Raw genomic sequence first — 18,154 nt, forward strand, 5'->3', positions numbered from 1 at the left:
AGGGAATTGATCTCCATCCGAACCCATAGGGAGAGGGGGGAGCAGAGGGAGAGGGAGAGACTGATAGGGGAGATGGTGCGGGTGGATAGGAGATATGCGGAGGCTCCAGAGGAGGGATTGCTGGGGGAGAGGCGTAGCCTTCAGGCCAGATTCGACCTATTGACTACCAGAAAGGCGGAAGCTCAGTGGAGGAAAGCACAGGGGGCGGTGTATGAGTATGGGGAGAAGGCGAGCAGGATGCTGGCACACCAGCTCCGAAAGCGGGATGCGGCCAGGGAGATTGGGGGAGTGACGGATATGGCTGGGAAGGTGGTGCGGAGGGGAGTAGATGTTAATGGGGTCTTCAGAGACTTCTATGGGGAACTGTACCGGTCGGAACCCCCGGTGGAGGGGGGTGGAATGGGGCGCTTCTTGGACAAGCTGCGATTCCCGAGGGTGGAGGAGGAGCAGGTGGAGGGACTGGGGGCTCCGATTGAGCTGGAGGTCAAAGGGATAGGGAGCATGCAGTCGGGGAAGGCGCCGGGCCGGACGGGTTTCTGGCAGAATTTTATAAAAGGTATTTGGATCTGTTGGGCCCCCTGTTGGTCCGGACCTTTAACGAGGCAAGGGAGGGGGGTGCTTTGCCCCCAACTATGTCACGGGCGCTGATGTCCTTGATCCTGAAGCGGGACAAGGACCCTCTGCAGTGCGGATCATATAGGCCGATTTCGTTGCTAAACGCCGACGCTAAGCTGCTGGCAAAGATCCTGGCCACTAGAATAGAGGATTGCGTGCCCGGGGTCATTCATGAGGACCAGACGGGGTTTGTGAAGGGAAGGCAGTTGAATACGAACGTGCGAAGGCTCCTCAATGTCATTTTGATGCCGGCCATGGAAGGGGAGGCGGAGATAGTGGTGGCATTGGATGCGTAGAAGGCCTTTGATAGGGTTGAGTGGGAGTATCTGTGGGAGGTGTTGGAGAGGTTTGGGTTTGGGGAGGGGTTTATCCGGTGGGTGAGGCTGCTCTACGAGGCCCCGATGGCGAGTGTAGCCACAAATAGGAGGAGGTCGGAGTACTTTCGGCTGTACCGGGGGACGAGACAGGGGTGCCCCCTGTCCCTCTTCCTCTTCGCGTTGGCGATTGAGCCCCTGGCCATGGCATTGAGGGAGTCAGGAAACTGGAGGGGCCTGGTGCGGGGTGGGGAGGAGCATCGAGTGTCGCTGTATGCGGGCGACCTGTTTCTGTATGTGGCGGACCCGGTGGGGGGGGGGATGCCGGAGGTGATGAGGATTCTTAGTGAATTCGGGGGTTTCTCTGGGTATAAGTTGAACCTGGGCAAGAGTGAGTTGTTTGTGGTGCATCCGGGGGATTAAGAGGAGGGGATTGGTAGGCTCCCACTGAAGCAGGCAGGGAAGATCTTCAGGTACCTAGGGGTCCAGGTGGCTGGGAGGCCCTGCACAAGCTCAACCTCACAAGGTTGGTGGAGCAGATGGAGGAGAAGTTTAAGAGGTGGGATGTGTTACCGCTGTCACTGGCGGGGAGGATGCAGTCCGTTAAGGTGACGGTGCTCCCGAGGCTTTTGTTCCTGTTCCAGTGCCTCCCCATCCTTATCCCGAAGGCCTTTTTAGGAGGGTCAACAGGAGTATCACGGGATTTGTGTGGGCGCATGGGACTCCGAGGGTGAGAAACGTGTTCCTGGAACAGGGCAGGGATAGGGGGGGGGGGGGGCTGTCATTGCCCAACCTCTGTGGGTACTATTGGGCTGCCAACGCAGCGATGCTGCGTAAGTGGGTAATGGACGAGGAAGGGGCAGCATGGAAGAGGATGGAGGCGGCGTCATGTGTGGGCACGAGCCTAAAGGCGCTGGTAACGGCGCCGTTGCCACTCCCTCCAATGAGGTATACCACGAGCCCGGTGGTGGCGGCTACCCTCAAAATTTGGGGGCAATGGAGACGGCATAGGGGAGAAGTGGGGGGCTCGATGGAGGCCCCGATACGGGGGAACCATCGGTTTGTCCCAGGGAGCATTGATGGCGGATTTCTGGGCTGGCACAGGGCAGGGGTTAGGAGGTTGAGGGACCTGTTTGTGGAGGGGAGTTAATAGAGGGGAAGTTTGGGCTCCCCACGGGGAACATGTTTAGGTACATGCAGGTAAGGGTGTTTGCCAGGCAGCAGGTGGAGGGGTTCCCCTTGCTGCCCACACGAGGGGTGCGGGATCGGTTGCTCTCGAGGGTGTGGGTTGGAGGAGGGAGGATTTCGGACATATACCGGGTGATGCAGGAGGTAGACGAGGCCTCGGTGGAGGAACTGATGGGTAAATGGGAAGAGGAGCTGGGTGAGGTGATTGAGGAGGGGACGTGGGCGGATGCCCTGGAGAGAGTGAATTCCTCCTCTACCTGTGCGAGGCTTAGCCTCATACAGTTCAAGGTGCCGCATAGGGCCCACATGACTGGGACGAGGATGAGTAGGTTTTTTGGGGGAAGAGGACAGGTGTGCTTGGTGCTCGGGGAGCCCAGCGAACCACGCCCATATGTTTTGGGCGCGTTATTGTTGATTATTTGTTGGTGGGTGTAAATTTGATCAAAATGTGAAAAATGATGACCATGAAACCTTTTGAATGAAATGAAAAATGAAAATCGCTTATTGTCACGAGTAGACTTCAACAAAGTTACTGTGAAAAGCCCCTAGTTGCCACATTCCGGCACCTATCCGGGGAGGCTGGTACGGGAATCGAACCGTGCTGCTGGCCTGCTTTAAAAGCCAGCGATTTAGCCGAGTGAGCTAAACCAGCCCCAATAGTGTTACAATTTCCTCTCATCTGCTTTAAAAACAAATGCTTGACATTTAATATTCCCTGTGGTCGAACCTCAATTTTTCATTTTCGGTTTTCTGACTAGCTCCTACAGCTCTTACCTTGTTTTTTTTTTAATGTTCATCTCGCTTCACTTCAATTGTTGTAAATGTGTTCACTAATATCCTTGAGGGAAGGCAATCCGTCATCCTTCCCTGGTCTGGTCTACAAGTGACTCCAAATCCATAGCAATGTGGTTGACTCTTATTTTTAAAAAGCCCTCTGAAATGGTCTAGTAAGTCACTCAGTCCAAGAGCTATTAGGGATGCATACATCCAATTATAAAATAGTTTCTATACAACTTGAACATAACTGAACTTTTTAATTCAATCCCTCTTGAAACAAATGTTTTGTTTATTCACTGTATGGCCTTATGGCCTACATCAGTACACTCACTAAAAGGTACAGAAGCACTGGAGAAGATGCAAAAAAAGATTTACTGAACAAAATGAACACTAAGAGAAATACCTTTCAGGAAGGGTCAAATTGGTTTTCTCTGGTAAATGCAAAGCTGCGGAGATGACTTCATGGAGATCTTTTAGATTATGGCTCGATAGGGCATACTTGAGAAAATGTTTCCCCTTGCAGAGGAGAGCAGAAATAGGGGTCACCTGATAAAAATGGGGCAATCAGGACAAACTGCTTAACCCAGAGAATGGTTAAAATGTGGAACCTGTTGGAGCGAATATCATAGAAAGACGTGATAAGGGGTTAGATGAAATGGGGTGGGAGGAGGTTCATGCAGACAGAAGAAGAAGAATCTTTATTAGCGTCACAAGTAGGCTTACATTAACACTGCAGTGAAGTTACTGTGAAAAGCCCCTGGTCGCCTATGACACCTGCTCAGGTGCACTGAGGGAGAATTCAGAATGTCCAATTCACCTAACAAGCACGTCTTTTGGGACTTGTGGGAGGAAACCGGAGCACCCGGAGGAAACCCATGCAGACATGGGAAGAACGTGCAGACTCCGCACAGACAGTGACCCAAGCCAGGAATCGAACCCAGGTCCCTGGCACTGTGAAGCAACAGTGCTAACCACTGTGCTACCGTGCCACCCATAAACACCCATATAGACTTGTTGGCCCAAATGGTCCATTTCCATGAAGCAAATAATTTGTAGAACATTTGCTATCCGTTGATCACTTGATTTTGAGTAACCTTTTGAATGATTCAATAGTGTTACAATTTCCTCTCATCTGCTTTAAAAACAAGTGCTTGACATTTAATATTCCCTGTGGTCGAACCTCATTTTTAATTTTCGGTTTTCTGACTAGATCCTACATCTCTTACCTTGTTTTTTTTTTTTTTAAATGTTCATCTCGCTTCACTGCACTACCCATTACTTTATGAACAATCTGTCCTTTTGCCCTTATTTGTACACATTACTTCTGCCATTGTCCAGAGTGACATTTTTCCTCTGTTAACCTTCCTTTTCTGCAGTTTGTCTTTTCTTACTGGGCTCAGTAATCCTGAACACAAGCTAGTTTTTATTCAATGGTTTATCCTCCAAACAGTGCTCTTCTCACGTCTTATCCTCTCAAAATATGCCTTTTGTCATTTAAGCTATTCTGCCTTCCACCCTATCACAGATCTTCTTTGGTTCACCCCACCATCTCCCTTCCCCACCCAACCGGCTCATCCAAACCCCCACCTCTGTACTTGCGTAAAAACTCACTAACATTTTTCCAGTTTTGGGAACTGAACTTCAGGAAAGATATGTTGGTCTTGGGAGCGGTACAGCACTGATACACCAAAATGTCACCATATTATGATTGAACATGCAAATCATCTTTTTGATGATTTTCTATGACAGTGAGATGCTGCTAACATACGAGCAAGAGAGCAGAGGAGCTGTTTGTGATAAAGAGATGTTGACTTCTCAAGATTGCAAACACACTTTTAAAAAGTATGGTGTCTTGTGACTTCAGTCTTTGAATAGTAGTCTAATTTAATTTGGATAAATAAAATTATTTCCAATTTGCTTGAAAGAAAATTAAATGTTCTCAACACTTTTCAACGGTCTCATAGTAACTGCATAATTCAGTAATATACAATTCGTCCCAACTTTTTATCCTTTAATGTACACCCATCGTTCAGTATGTTTCCTATACAGATATACTTTATATTTGATATTAGTCTACATTAACTTTCACCTGCCACTCTTTAGATTTTGAACACTCGTCTCAAGGAAGCTATGCTAAATTACACACAGATAATAATGGGAAATTTTTATAAATTTAGAGTACCCAATTATTTTTTTTACATTTAAGGAGCGATTTAGCATGGCCAATCCATCTAACCTGCACATCTTTGGGTTTGTGGGGGTGAAACTCATGCAGACATGGGGAGAATGTGCAAACTCCACATTGACAGTGATTCAGGGCCGGGATTCGAAACCGGGTCCTCAGCGCCATAGGCAGCAATGCTAACCACTGTGCCACGCCGACAATAATGGGAAATTAATCGATTTATGCAGCCATCTTCATGCAAGATGGAACAGGAGAGTTTTACTGTCATAACGTCAGAAAATTGTAAAGGGAGTTTGATTTTACAGTTTTGAGAACCACACTTAATCCTGCAGTACGTGATTGTTTCTGAATGTGGGAGAATGACCGGTTTATGATTGATAAAAGTGAAGGTGCATAATAAAAAAAAGTGCAAATAGGTTGACCAACTACTGCTGCACAATGACAAGATTAAGTCATCATGAGATACTTACTTCCTCATTAAATAACTTGCTAGTTTCTTTCTTTACAGGATCGATAAGTTGAACCTGTCCTGCAGAGAAGCCCACAAGTAGGGAGACACTTTCTGCTGTAGCTGTCAGATGGTTGAAGTCATGGCAGGTGGGTTGTGTTCCTTTGTATATCCGCTTGTCAATAGGTTTACTTAAATCTGCAGCCTAAGAAAGAAAAAGGCACATTCATCATATTTTTTAAAAATTAGTCACTCAGATATAATCTGATTTTAATTTATAAATCTTCTAAATTTCCAACAATTTGACGTTTTGCACTTCTGGTTTTTCTCAGCATTTTCTGTTTTTAATTAAAATGCCCCAACTATTACATGATACTAAGTACCAATTTTGTAATCAAAAGCTGAAATGCAGTAACTAATGACAATCACAAAGGGTTTATGAGATGGTAGGGGGAGGTGCAGAAAAGAGGAAAAATATTTAAAATTCTCAACGATTACATTTCCAGACATGATTTCATATAGCACATTAACTTAATGAATCTTCACTATTTTTTGTTTAACTCAAAACAAATAACGTGGAACCAAATCAGCTTGCCTTGTACTACAAATAATCAACACACGGTAGTTTGCATTTTCAATACAAGTTGCTTCATTTTAAAAAGGCACAAAACAGAAACTCGATTTGTTTCTCTGCATAAAGGGAGTTTTAGCCAAACAATAGGAAACATTTCCACTTGTGGCATTTAGAATATTGAAATTTGTCTCAAGTATTTATGTCCTAACAGAAAATTCAGAACTTTTTTAAAGAAATATTTTAACAGATTATCTCCTCAATGTTTTTTTAAAATAAATCTAGAGTACCCAATTCATCTACCCTGCACATCTTTGAGTTGTGGGGGTGATGCGCACAGACACGGGGAGAATGTGCAAACTCCACACGGACAGTGACCAGAGGCCAGGATCGGACCCAGGTCTTCAGTGCCGTATTTTCCTTCCCTTCATTATCTGCAATTTTTACTTCAAATTACGAACTGTCATATGCACCAGCCTGCAAATTATCTTCCAGTATTACTGAATTTCCACTGCTGAAAAGTTTGACGACATTGCTGACTTCAAGAAACAGGAAATGCTATCATGCTGTACAAGTGAAGAGCCAGTTAAGAAGTTGTGACACAAGTCTTTTAAAATTATTTATAATGATGCTTCTATAAAACAGCTATAAAAGTATCAGACTTTTGAAGTGAAGATGCTAATTTATTTTCTCCAAATAAGTAACCCAGAAGTATTATGGTTAGCATATTGAAGCAAATCTCCTTCTTGACAATGTTAATAGAATACATGGCTACCTGAAATTAACTGATCAAGATCTTATCAAAGATAAACAGTTGGATATTCAATGCATGATATCAATGTACAGATGCTGAAGTATTTGCTAAGTATTTACACATTAAAATACTTTGATGGTGGCTATTAACTGCACAACTGTGTTGTTAGGGAGGGAGCTCCAGGACTTTTCCCCATGATGGTTATTAATTGCACAAGTTACGATGGTGGCTATTAACTGCACAAGTACAAATTGTGTCACTGGTTGCAGTTCATATCTGAGTTGGACCTAATTTATTTCATAGCTTGTTGAGAGGTATATCAGTTAGAGAGAGTATCAGATCACTGGAATTTTCATTGCATTCCACTTGCCATTTAAACACAAAATATTTGAAAGTTGCTGTTTTTTATGTAATATCCTTAGAAACTGAAGACCAAGTTATAGAACATACAAACACATGTATTAGGAGAAGTAGACCATTTGGGGCCTGGCCTGTTCCACCATTCAATAAGATCATGGCTGATCAGATTGTGACTTCAACCCTACGTTCTGCCATACCTGACATTCTTGGGCTCCCATTTTAGTCAATCCACCTACCTCTGCCTTATAAGTATTCACTGACCCTACCTCCACTGCTCTCTAAGGGAAGAGTTATCTATCTTAAATTGGAGACGCATTAATGTTTTTAAACTGTGTCCCCTAATTTTAGTCTCTCCCACAAGGAGAAACATCTTAGCAAGTGCTCTTAGGGTCTTATGTAACATTAGTGATTTAAGATCAAATCTAGTGAGCGGCACGGTGGCACAGTGGTTAGAACTGCTGCCTCACATCGGTGAGGACACGGGTTCGAAACCAGCCCCGGATCACAGTTAGTGAGGAGTTTGCACATTCTCCCAGCATCTGCGTGGGTCTCACCCACACAAACCCAAAGATGTGCAGGGTAGGTAGATTGGCCACGCTAAATTGTTCCTTAATTGGAAAAAAAAAATCAGGTACGCTAAATTTATTTTTTTTAAAGAATCTCGTGGTTGTAGAGTGCTTTGGTACATTAGGACATGATAATGCTTTGTACAAATAAAAGTAATTTCTTTTGAGGCAACTTCTAACCTTAAACAGCACACGTTTAAGCAAGATAGTGAATCAAAAATCCCCAAGTTACAAAAATCTGGCATATACAGGAGAGTATTGTATTATACACCACCAGCATTGTCTTACCAAAGCAGGAATTTCACCAATTTCTGATATACATCATCTGCTTTTGGACACTAATAAGGCTTGCCAGCAATAATTTGAAAAGAGTGTGATGACAAGAATCATCCATAAACAACATTAGACTCTTGGTCAGAAACATATTCACTTCATTGTACAAAGTAGACATGTTCACTTCATTGTAAAAAGCAGTAGACAATACAAAAATTGCTCTTAAGGCAAAAAAACAAGCACCAAATTATTTAAATCTTGAAAAATTATACTGTTCTTTGAATAATACCATGACAAAAATTAATATTGCCATGAATACATCTAAAATACTTCAATTTTAGTACATCCTTTTAATGAACAGAATGGACCAATATAGAAAATAGTTTTTTGCAATAGTTACAATCCAGCTGTTGTTCCAACTGGACGGGAAGATCCAGAATGGAACACTGGTTCAAAAGATCACGACGTTTAGATTTTTTTAGAAAACGTGGAGGAAAAGCTTAACACTAATTAGTTTTAATAAGAAAAAAAAATTAAACATGAAAAGTTTGATCATGATACAATAGTCCTCTACTCACACCTTAGCTTCACAAATATACACAGGTTTTAGGGTTAACACAGGTTACAAAGTATATCTTAGGCTATGTAATGGTCTCAGCAAGACTCCTTCTGAACCCAAGTGAATGTCTGTGGAGGTCACCCCAAAATCCCCCAGATGATTCTTATACGGTGAGCCATTTTGTCTCACTGAAGTCCAGCTTCCACAGGAGTGATTTCAAATTCTGCTCTCAAAGACATCCTTTCAAATCTTCTTTTAAACAATGCTTTCCTCAGCTGCTCCCAGCTAAGTTTTACACCTCTCCCTTCAGATTTCCTTTGTCTCGATTGTTGCACACTTTACAATTGCTTTAACAATCAATTCCCAGACGGTATTAAGATGGCACAAAATGTTTGATTTACCTCTGAAGTTTGTTTTCCCACTTTAAATCTAGTTATTGCAGCGGTCTCTTTAACTCAGAAGACATAGATACATTGAAGAGAGGAGCAGGAGGAGGCCTTTTAGCCCTTCAAGCCTGTTCCGCCATTTATCACAATCATGGCTGTTCATCCAACACAATAGCCTAATCCTGCTTTTTCCCCATAACCTTGGATCCCATTTGCCCCAAGTGCTATATCTAGCCACCTCTTGAATATATTCAATGTTTTAGCATGAACTACTTCCTGTGGTAATGAATTCTTTGGGTGAAGAAATGTCTCCTCATCTCTGTCCAAAATGGTTTTCCCTGAATCCTCAGACTGACCCCTGGTCTGGACACACCCACCATTGGGAACAGCTTCCCTGCATCTACCCTGTCTAGTCCTGTTAGAATTTTATAAGTCTTTATGAGATTTCCCCCCTCATTCTTCTGAACTCCAGCGAGAACAATCCTAACTTAGTCAATCTCTCCTCATATGACAGTCCCGCCATCCCTGGAATCAGTCTGGTAAACCTTCGCTCCCTCGAGAGCAAGAACATCCTTCCTCAGAAAAAGAGACCATAACTGTATACAATATTCTAGGTGTGGCCTCACAAAAGCCCTGTATAATTGCAACACATCCCTGCTCCTGTACTCAAAACGAAGGCCAACATACCATTAGCCTTCTTTACCGCCTGCTGCATCTGTATGCTTACCTTCAGCAACACAAGGACACCCAGCTTCACACTCCCCTCTCCCAATTTACAACCGTTCAGGTTGCCTTCTGCCTTACAATCTGCCTTCCTGTTTTTGCTTCCAAAGTGAATAACCTCACACTTCTCCAAATTTTACTGCATCTGCCATTATTTGCCCACTTGCCCAACCTGTCCAGATCATGCTGTAGGATCTCTGCAACCTCGTCACAGTTCACCCTCCCACCCAACTTGATATCATCTGCAAACTTTGAGATGTTACATTTTGTTCCCTCATCCAAATCATTAATATATATTGTGAATAGCTGGGGTCCCAGCACCAATACCTGTGGCACCCCACCAGTTACTGCCTGCCAATCTGAAAAGGACCCATTAATTCCTACTCTTGTTTCCTCTCTGCCAACCAGTTTTCTATCCACCTCAATACACTTCTTCCCCCAATCCCATGCGCTTTAATTTTGCACAATAATCTCTTATGCGGGACTTTGTCAAACGCCTTCTGAAAATCCAAATATACCACATTGACTGGCTCCCCCTTGTCAACTGTACTAGTTACATCTTCAAAAAATTCCAACAGATTTGTTAAGCATGATTTCTCTTTCATAAATCCTTGCTGACTCGGACTGATCCTGCCACTGCTTTCTAAATGTTCCTGTATAAAGTTCTTGGATTCAAGAATTTTCCCCACTACCGATGTTAGGCTTACTGGTCTATAATTGCCTGTTTTCTCTCTACCTCCCTTTATGAATATTGGAGTGACATTAGCTACCCTCCAATCTGCAAGGACTATTTCAGAGTCGATAGAATCCCGGAAGATGACCATCAATGCATCCACTATTTCCAGAGCCACCTCCATAAGGACTCAGTGATGCAAATTAACAGGCCCTGGAGATTTATCCACCCTCAATCTCATCAATTTTCCCAGCATCATTTTTCTACTAATATTGATCTCCCTCAGTTCTTCCCCCTCACTAAACCTTTCATTCCCCAACATTTCTGGTATCTGATTTGTGTCCTCTTTTGTGAAGACGGAACCAAAGTATGTATTTAATTGCTCAACCATATCATTGTCCCTTATTATACATTCTTCTGTTTCTGTCTGTAGGGGGCCTACAATTCTCTTCACCAATCTCTTTCTCTTCATATATCTATAGAAACTCTTAGTATCAGTCTTTATGTTTCCTGCAAGCTTACTCTCGTACTGTATTTTCCCCTTCTTAGTCAATACCTTGGTCTTTCTTTACTGAATTCTAAGCTGGTCCCAATCCTCAGACTTATTATTTTTCTTTGCCAATCTGTATGCTTCTTCCTTGGATCGGATACTATTTCTAATTTCCTCTGTAACACATGGATTGGCCCTCTTACCCATTTTGCTTTTGTACCAGACAGGAATGAACAGTTGCTGCAGTTCCTCCATGTGTTCCTTGAAAGTTTGCCATTGCCTATCCACTGTCATCTCTTTAAGTAACTCTCCTCAAGATTTCAAAGCCACCTCACACCTCAGTTTCCTTTATTAGGATTCAGCACCCTAGTCTCTGAATCAACTACATCACTCTAATTTTGATTAAAAATTCTATAATGTTATGGTCGCTCATATCCAGGGGTCTCGCACAGCCAGACTGGCAATGATTTACTTCTCATTACACAGTACCCAGTCTAAGATAGCCTGCTCTCTAGTTGGTTCCTCTGCATATTGGTCAAGAAAACTGTCCTGTATACACTCCAGGAATTTCTCCTCTACAGCATTGTGGCTAATTTGATTTGCCCAATCTATGTGCAGATTAAAATCATCCCTGATCACTGATATTCCCTTATTATATGCATCTCTAATTTCTTGTTTAATGCCATTCCCAACATCAGCACTGCAATTTGGGGATCTATATATGACACCCACTAATGTTTTTTACCCCTTAGTATTTCTCAACTCTACACATACAGACTCCACATTGTCAGCGCTAATATCCTATTTCACTATTGTGTTAATTTCCTCTTTAACCTGCAGTGCCACGCCACCACCTTTTCTTTTATGCCTGTCCTTCCTAAATACTGAATACCCCGAGACATTCAGTTCCCATTCATGGTCACCCTGCAGCCAAGTCTCCGTAAACCGAAGCATATTATACCCATTTATATCTATCTGTACGATTAGTTCATCCACTTTATTGCAAATGCTCCGTGCATTAAGGCACAGTAGTTTAGATAGCGCTAGCAAACAACCCCCCCCCCCCCCCGGACATTGGTTCCAGTCCTGCCCAGGTGTAGACCGTCCGATTTGAATTGGGCCCACCTCTCCCAGAACCGTTTCCAATGTCCCAAAAATCTGAATCCCTCTCTCCTGCATCATCTCTCAAGCTACGCATTCATCTTGTCTATCCTGTCATTCCTACTCTGACTAGCGCTTGGCACTGGTAGCAATCCTGAGATTACTACCTTTGAGTTTCTACTTTTTAGTTTAGCTCCTAACTCCTTAAATCCAGCATGTAGGACCTCATCCCGTTTTTTACCTATATCGTTGGTGCCTATATACACCATGACAGCTGGCTGTTCACCCTCCCCTTAAGAATGTCCTGCAGCTGCTCCGAGACATCCAGGACCCTTCCACCCGGGAGGCAATATACCTTCCTGGAGTCTCGTTTGCATCTACAGAAACACCTGCCAATCCTCTTACAATCGAATCCCCTATTACTATAGCTCCACCACTCTTTTTCTTGCCCTCCTGCACAGCAGAGCCCGCCACGGTGCCATGAACCTGGCTACTGCTGCCTTCCCCTGGTGAACCATCTCCCCCAACAGTATTCAAAAAGACTATATCTGTTTTTCCCTTGAACTGTACCTGGTTCAACGTCTTGGTCTCTGTTCACTTAATTTTATACTTCCCAAGACATTCTGTCCTAATTCCCTGGTTATCTGGTTCTTTGGGAAGTCTGCCATTTTTCAGCCTCCTCATCCTCTCTAGCTTTTCTTCTGGCAGAGTTGAGAGATAGTCACTCCCCAGCATCCTATCTCCAACTGCCTTCACTTCCAGTTGAACTAAGAACAAATGAAATGTCTTCCCTCTGGAAAGTGGTCCCTGGTTACTGAGCAATAACTTCTACCTCTGTCATGTCTTCTATTTACTCTGCACACCCTAACTTCTTCAAGCACAGTAGAAGCACAGTTTGAATTGAAACTAAAAGCCCCACAGATATAAGCACCTTTATCCAGCCTGAATCCAACTATAGGCTTACCCTATATTTTTTATTTTGTCATAGATGTCAGCATCGCTGGAGGGGCCATCAATTGTTGCACATCCCTAATTGCCTTTGAGAAGGTGGTAGTGAGCCGCCATCTTAAAATGCTGCAGTCCATGTGTTGTATGTGCACTATTAGGCAGGGAGTTTCAGGTTTTTGATCCAGTAATAAGTGAAGGAATGGTGACATAGTTCCAAGTCAGATTGTTGTGTGACTTGGAGGGAAATTTGCAAGTGGTGTTGTTCGCACTTGTCTGCTGCCCTTGTCCTTTTGGGTGGTGTGATGAACGTAGGAATTTCAGATATATATTGTATTAAATGTATCTAGTGCAGTAATGGTTAAAAGCCTGGATTAGTGTGTGTCTGTGACTGCTGCAGTAATGTTTTTTTAAAATCTGGTTTAAAAGAAAGATTGGGCGCAATCCACCGCCCATGTTGCACTCTCGCTCGAGCACAGTGCAGCTGGTGAATGCTGGGAGAGGCCTCTCGCGGGCTTCCCAGCAGTCTTCACGCCTCGTGGGATTTACCAAGTCCCACGAATCGTCAGAGTCAGAATCCTGTCCTCAAGGAAGCCGGTTTTTAAACCAACTTCAGCAAACTTACCCGGGATCCACCAGTGACGCCACAGCTGCTGCCTACGGCGCTAAGGACCTGGGTTCGATCCCGACCCCGGGTGACTATCCATGTGGACTTTGCACATTCTCCCCGTGTCTGCGTGGGTTTCACCCCCACAGCCCTAAGATGTGCAGGTTAGGTGGATTGGTCACACTTAAATTACCCCTTTATTGGAAAAAAATAATTGGGTACTCTAAATTTATTTTAAAAAACATGAAGCAAAGATGGCCTGTTGCCTTCCTGGTGCCAGGGTCAAGGATGTCACTGAACGGCTGCAGGGCATTCTGGGGAGGGAAGGTGAACAGCCAGTGATCATGGTACACATTGGTATCAACAACATAGGTAAGCTAAAGGATGAGGACCTGCAAGCCGTGTACATGAAGTTAGAAGATAACTAAAATGCAGGACCTCAAATGTAGTAATCTCAGGATCATTCCCAGTTCCACGCGCTAGAGACAGCAGGAATAGACGGATAGATCAGATGAATGCATGGCTGGAGAGATGGTGTAGCCAGGAGGGATACAGATTCTTGAGGAACTGGGACCAGTTCGGGGCAGGTGGCACCTGTACAAACCGGACCGATTGCACCCAGGCAGAAATGGGACTAATATCCTTGCGGGGGCTTTTGCTAGTTCTGTTGGGGAGTATTTAAACTAGTGTGGCTGGGGAATGGGATTCTAGGAGTAGGATCAGATAGGCTAAAATCAGATCAGGAAAATGGAGGTAGAACTTTAACTTGTGATGTAGACTATGTAATGATATACTTGGAAATACAGGAGAAGCGGAAAAGCAAAGTTTTAAAAGTGTCCAGCAAGGGAAAATGATGGGGTTAAACGGTACTTCAATGCAAGGAGTATTACAAACAAGGTAGACAAGTTGAGAGCACATGTAGACACGTGGCAGCAGGTTGTCATTGCTATAATGTGGCTACGAGGACCGATTAGACAAGTTGGAGTTATTTTCCTTGGAACAAAGAAAATAATTGAGGGGCGACTTTTTAATTTTTAAAAAATAATGTTTATTGTCACAATTAGGCTTACATTAACACTGCAATGAGGCTTCTGTGAAAAGCCCCTAGTCGCCACATTCCGGTGCCTGTTTGGGTACACAGAGGGAGAATTCAGAATGTCCAATTCACCTAACAGTACGTCTTTCGGGACTTGTGGGAGGAAACCGCAGCACCCGGAGGAAACCCACGCAGACACGCTACCCTGCACATCTTTTTGGGTTGTGGGGGTGAGATCCACACAGACTCAAGGAGAATGTGTAAACTCTAAAAGGACAGTAACCCGGGAGCATCCCTTTTACGGCTGTACACCCTGCATCACAATGCCTGGTGGGTCCATCCTATCGATAGGACAAGCTTTCCCAGGAACAAAGATGGAGGAATCAGACACATTGATTGTAAGACAATGCCAGGCTGTTGCTTCACTCGTTTGTGGGGCCGTTCTCTCAATTTTGGCACAAGCCCACAGATAACAGTAAGGAGAACTTTGCAGGGTCAACTGGCCAGAGTGTGCTATTGCTTTTTTTTATCCTTTCATGGGATGTGAGCATCGCCAACTGGCCCAGCATTTATTGCAAATCCCTATTTGCCCTTGAACTGAGTGGCTAGCTGGGCCATTTCAGAGGGAATCTTACAAGTCAACCACATTTCCGTGGATCTGGAGCCACATGCGGACCAGACCAGGAAGGGGCGGAAGGTTTCCTTCCCTCAGGACATTAGTGAACCGGGTGGGTTTTTATGGCAATCAATAATGGTTTCATGGTCATCACAAGACTTTTAATTTCAGATTTAAAAAATTTTTTTTTTTTGCTGAATTCAAATTTCCCGAGGTGCAGTGGTGGGATTCAAACCTAGTTCCCCAGAGCATGACCTTGGGTTTCGGGATTACTAGTCCAGTGACAATATCACTACGTCACCGCCTCCATTTCTAGTATCCGGGTGGTCCAGCCAGTTAATTCTAGTCAACTTTCCAGCAGGAGCTTGGTATGCTTGAGTGCCTTGCTAGGTCATTACAGAAGGCTGTTAAATGGCAACCATATTGCTGTGAGTATGAAGACATGTATATGGCAGATTGTCTAAGGACCACAGGTTTCCTTTCTTAAAATAAATTAGATTACGTTGACCTAAGATTAAGTTGCGAAATCAAGCAATACTTTATGAATTAAATGTATAAGATATTTACAGTGGCAGAACAACAGTCTACACTTGCTTTGTTCTATTCAATTTCCAAAACTTAACTTTCAGTGGCACAGTGGTCACCACTGCTGCCTCACAGCACCAGGGACCCGGGTTCGATTCCAGCCTTGGGTAACTGTATAGTTTACATGTTCTCCCTGTGTTTGCGTCGGTTTCCTCCCACAGTCCAAAGATATGCAGGTCAGGTGGATAGGCCATGCTTTTTCTTTTAAATTTAAAGTGCCCAATTCTTTTTTTCGCCACTTAAGGGGCAATTTAGTGTGGCCAAGTCACCTACCCTGCACATCTTTAGGCTGTGGGGACGAGACCCACGCAGACACGGGGAGAACGTGCAAACTCCACACAGACAATGACCCGGGGCCACGATCGAACCCGGGTGCTCACCACTGTGCCACCTATGGATTGGCCATGCTAAATTGCCCCTTCGCATTCAAATACGTGCAGGTTAGGTGGGGTGATGGAGTACAGGGATAGGATAGGGGAGTAGGTCTAGGTAGAGTGCTCTTTCGGATGGACAATGCAGACCCGATGGGCCGAATGGCCTCCATCTGCACTGTAGGGATTCTATGTATTTCGCTACTAAGTCATATGTAGACAGAATAATGAAATCCTAACCAAATTTTAGCTGTGTGCTAACTCACACTAATTCTGTTCTCACATCACTCATGTACTCACTGGCTCTTGATTAAGCAACATCATGATTTTAAAACGTTCATCCTTGTTCTCAAATCCATGGCCTCAGCCTTTCCATCACTGTAATATCCTTTAATCCCACAAATCTCCAAGATGTCTGTGCTCCTGTGATTCTAGCCTCTTGAGCATCTCAGTTAATCAGTTCACCACTGGTGGTCCTGCCTTCCAGTGCTGAGGGCAAGTCTGGAAATCCTTTCCTAGATCTGTGTCTCTCTACATTATTTCCTCCTTTAAGATATTCCTTAAAACCTTCCAGCATTTTGATCATCTGTTCCAATATCTCTTTGTGTCTTTGTGTCAAATGTTGTCTTATAATGGTCTTGAGAACACCTTTGGATGTTTTAGGCTAAAGAATCTAAATAAATAGAAGAAATTGGTGTAAACAAACTACTGTCTCCAATTCAAAACGACTTGATTCTTATCCAAAATAAAAATTCTGAGGAAAAAATATGCAAATTGCCAGTACTTTAGTTAAACATTAGCTCCCCTCATATTATCCAATGAAATGGCAGCATTCAACAATCCAGTCTGAGTACAAAAATAATTAAATAAGTCCCAAGACTAACGCTGAGACGGTTAAATTGTAAATCACCTATTTCATGAACTTTCCATGCTTATTAATACGTTCTGAAAACATAGGTTTGGGGGGGGGGGGGGGGGGGGGGGGGGGATAATAGAGCGGGGGAGCCCACTGATGATATTGAAATGTATGGTAATGGAATTCCTGACCTTTCATAGCAGGAACCCCATTACACCATTGGCAGGAGGGTGGAGGTGACAATCTGAACAGGAAGTCCCGATGGCGTTGAGGCCGCTTGGAGACTCCAGTTGGATTCTCCACCCCTACCGCCATTTCTGCTTGCCAGAAAAGAGGGTGGAAAATCCTCGCCCCATACCTCGGCAGTTTTAAATTGCCTCCTAATGCTTTTAAATTTCTTCCTGCAAAACTTTCTTGAACTCATTGTTCTGCACATTTCCCCCCCAAATCTATATAACACGTACTTTTGTAGTAAAATATGCCATGAAAACACAAATGCCTGTTTTTTAAAAATTGCTGCTACAGTTTTCATGGGCCAGGATTTTGTGGATAGCAGAGTTTCTTATCCCTTCCTGGGCCTAGCCTCGCCTGTCCCACTGTAAAATTGCAGAGAAGTCAGGGCAGGCAACTAAAATACATTGTTGTAACAGGAATGTTGGCTCAGTAATAACAGTGAGGAAGAGCTGCACTGTCAAGAGGTTCTATTTTTTAGATGAAAGATGCCCACTGATTTAAAGTAATTTTCAAAAGAAGCAAATGTGATGCAAGAAAAAAAAAAGTGGTTCAGGTCTTAAATGCACTGCCTGAAAGTATGCTGAAGGCAGGTTCAATCGAGGCATTCAAGAGGGCATTAGATTATTATTTGAATAGAAAAAACGTGCAGGGGTTTGGGGGAAAAGGCAGGAGAATGGCACAAAGACACAATGCTCATTTGGAGAGCCGGTGCAGGCATGATAGGCTGAATTAGCCTCCTTTCTGAGAAATATTAAACTAACATCTGACTTCTCAGGTTAACATAAAAGATTCTGTAATACCATTCCAAGCCATATTCTCCCAATTACTAGTCAATGTTTTTCTCTCAACCAACATCCATAAAACAAATTATCTGATTATTATATTTAGGCTGTTTGTGGATCTTGCTGTGGACAGATTGGC

The 18,154-nt window shown here is 43.7% G+C and overlaps 1 protein-coding gene across 5 annotated transcripts in view; it reads right to left on the reverse strand.

The window, feature by feature from the left end:
• wdr20a (WD repeat domain 20a) overlaps positions 1-18,154 on the reverse strand; it is a 143,675-nt gene that overhangs the window by 55,705 nt on the left and 69,816 nt on the right. For all 5 annotated transcript variants that reach the window (XR_005457919.1, XM_038776660.1, XM_038776670.1 and 2 more), the window contains one exon: positions 5,550-5,732. Coding sequence is in view for 3 of the 5 variants with exons in the window: in XM_038776670.1 (XP_038632598.1) it covers positions 5,550-5,732 (183 nt within the window). In the remaining 2 variants the exon portion in view is untranslated. The remainder of the gene's footprint in view (positions 1-5,549; positions 5,733-18,154) is intronic.

Source organism: Scyliorhinus canicula, chromosome 2, assembly GCF_902713615.1.
Source record: "Scyliorhinus canicula chromosome 2, sScyCan1.1, whole genome shotgun sequence".
Classification (NCBI taxonomy): Eukaryota; Metazoa; Chordata; class Chondrichthyes; order Carcharhiniformes; family Scyliorhinidae; genus Scyliorhinus; species Scyliorhinus canicula.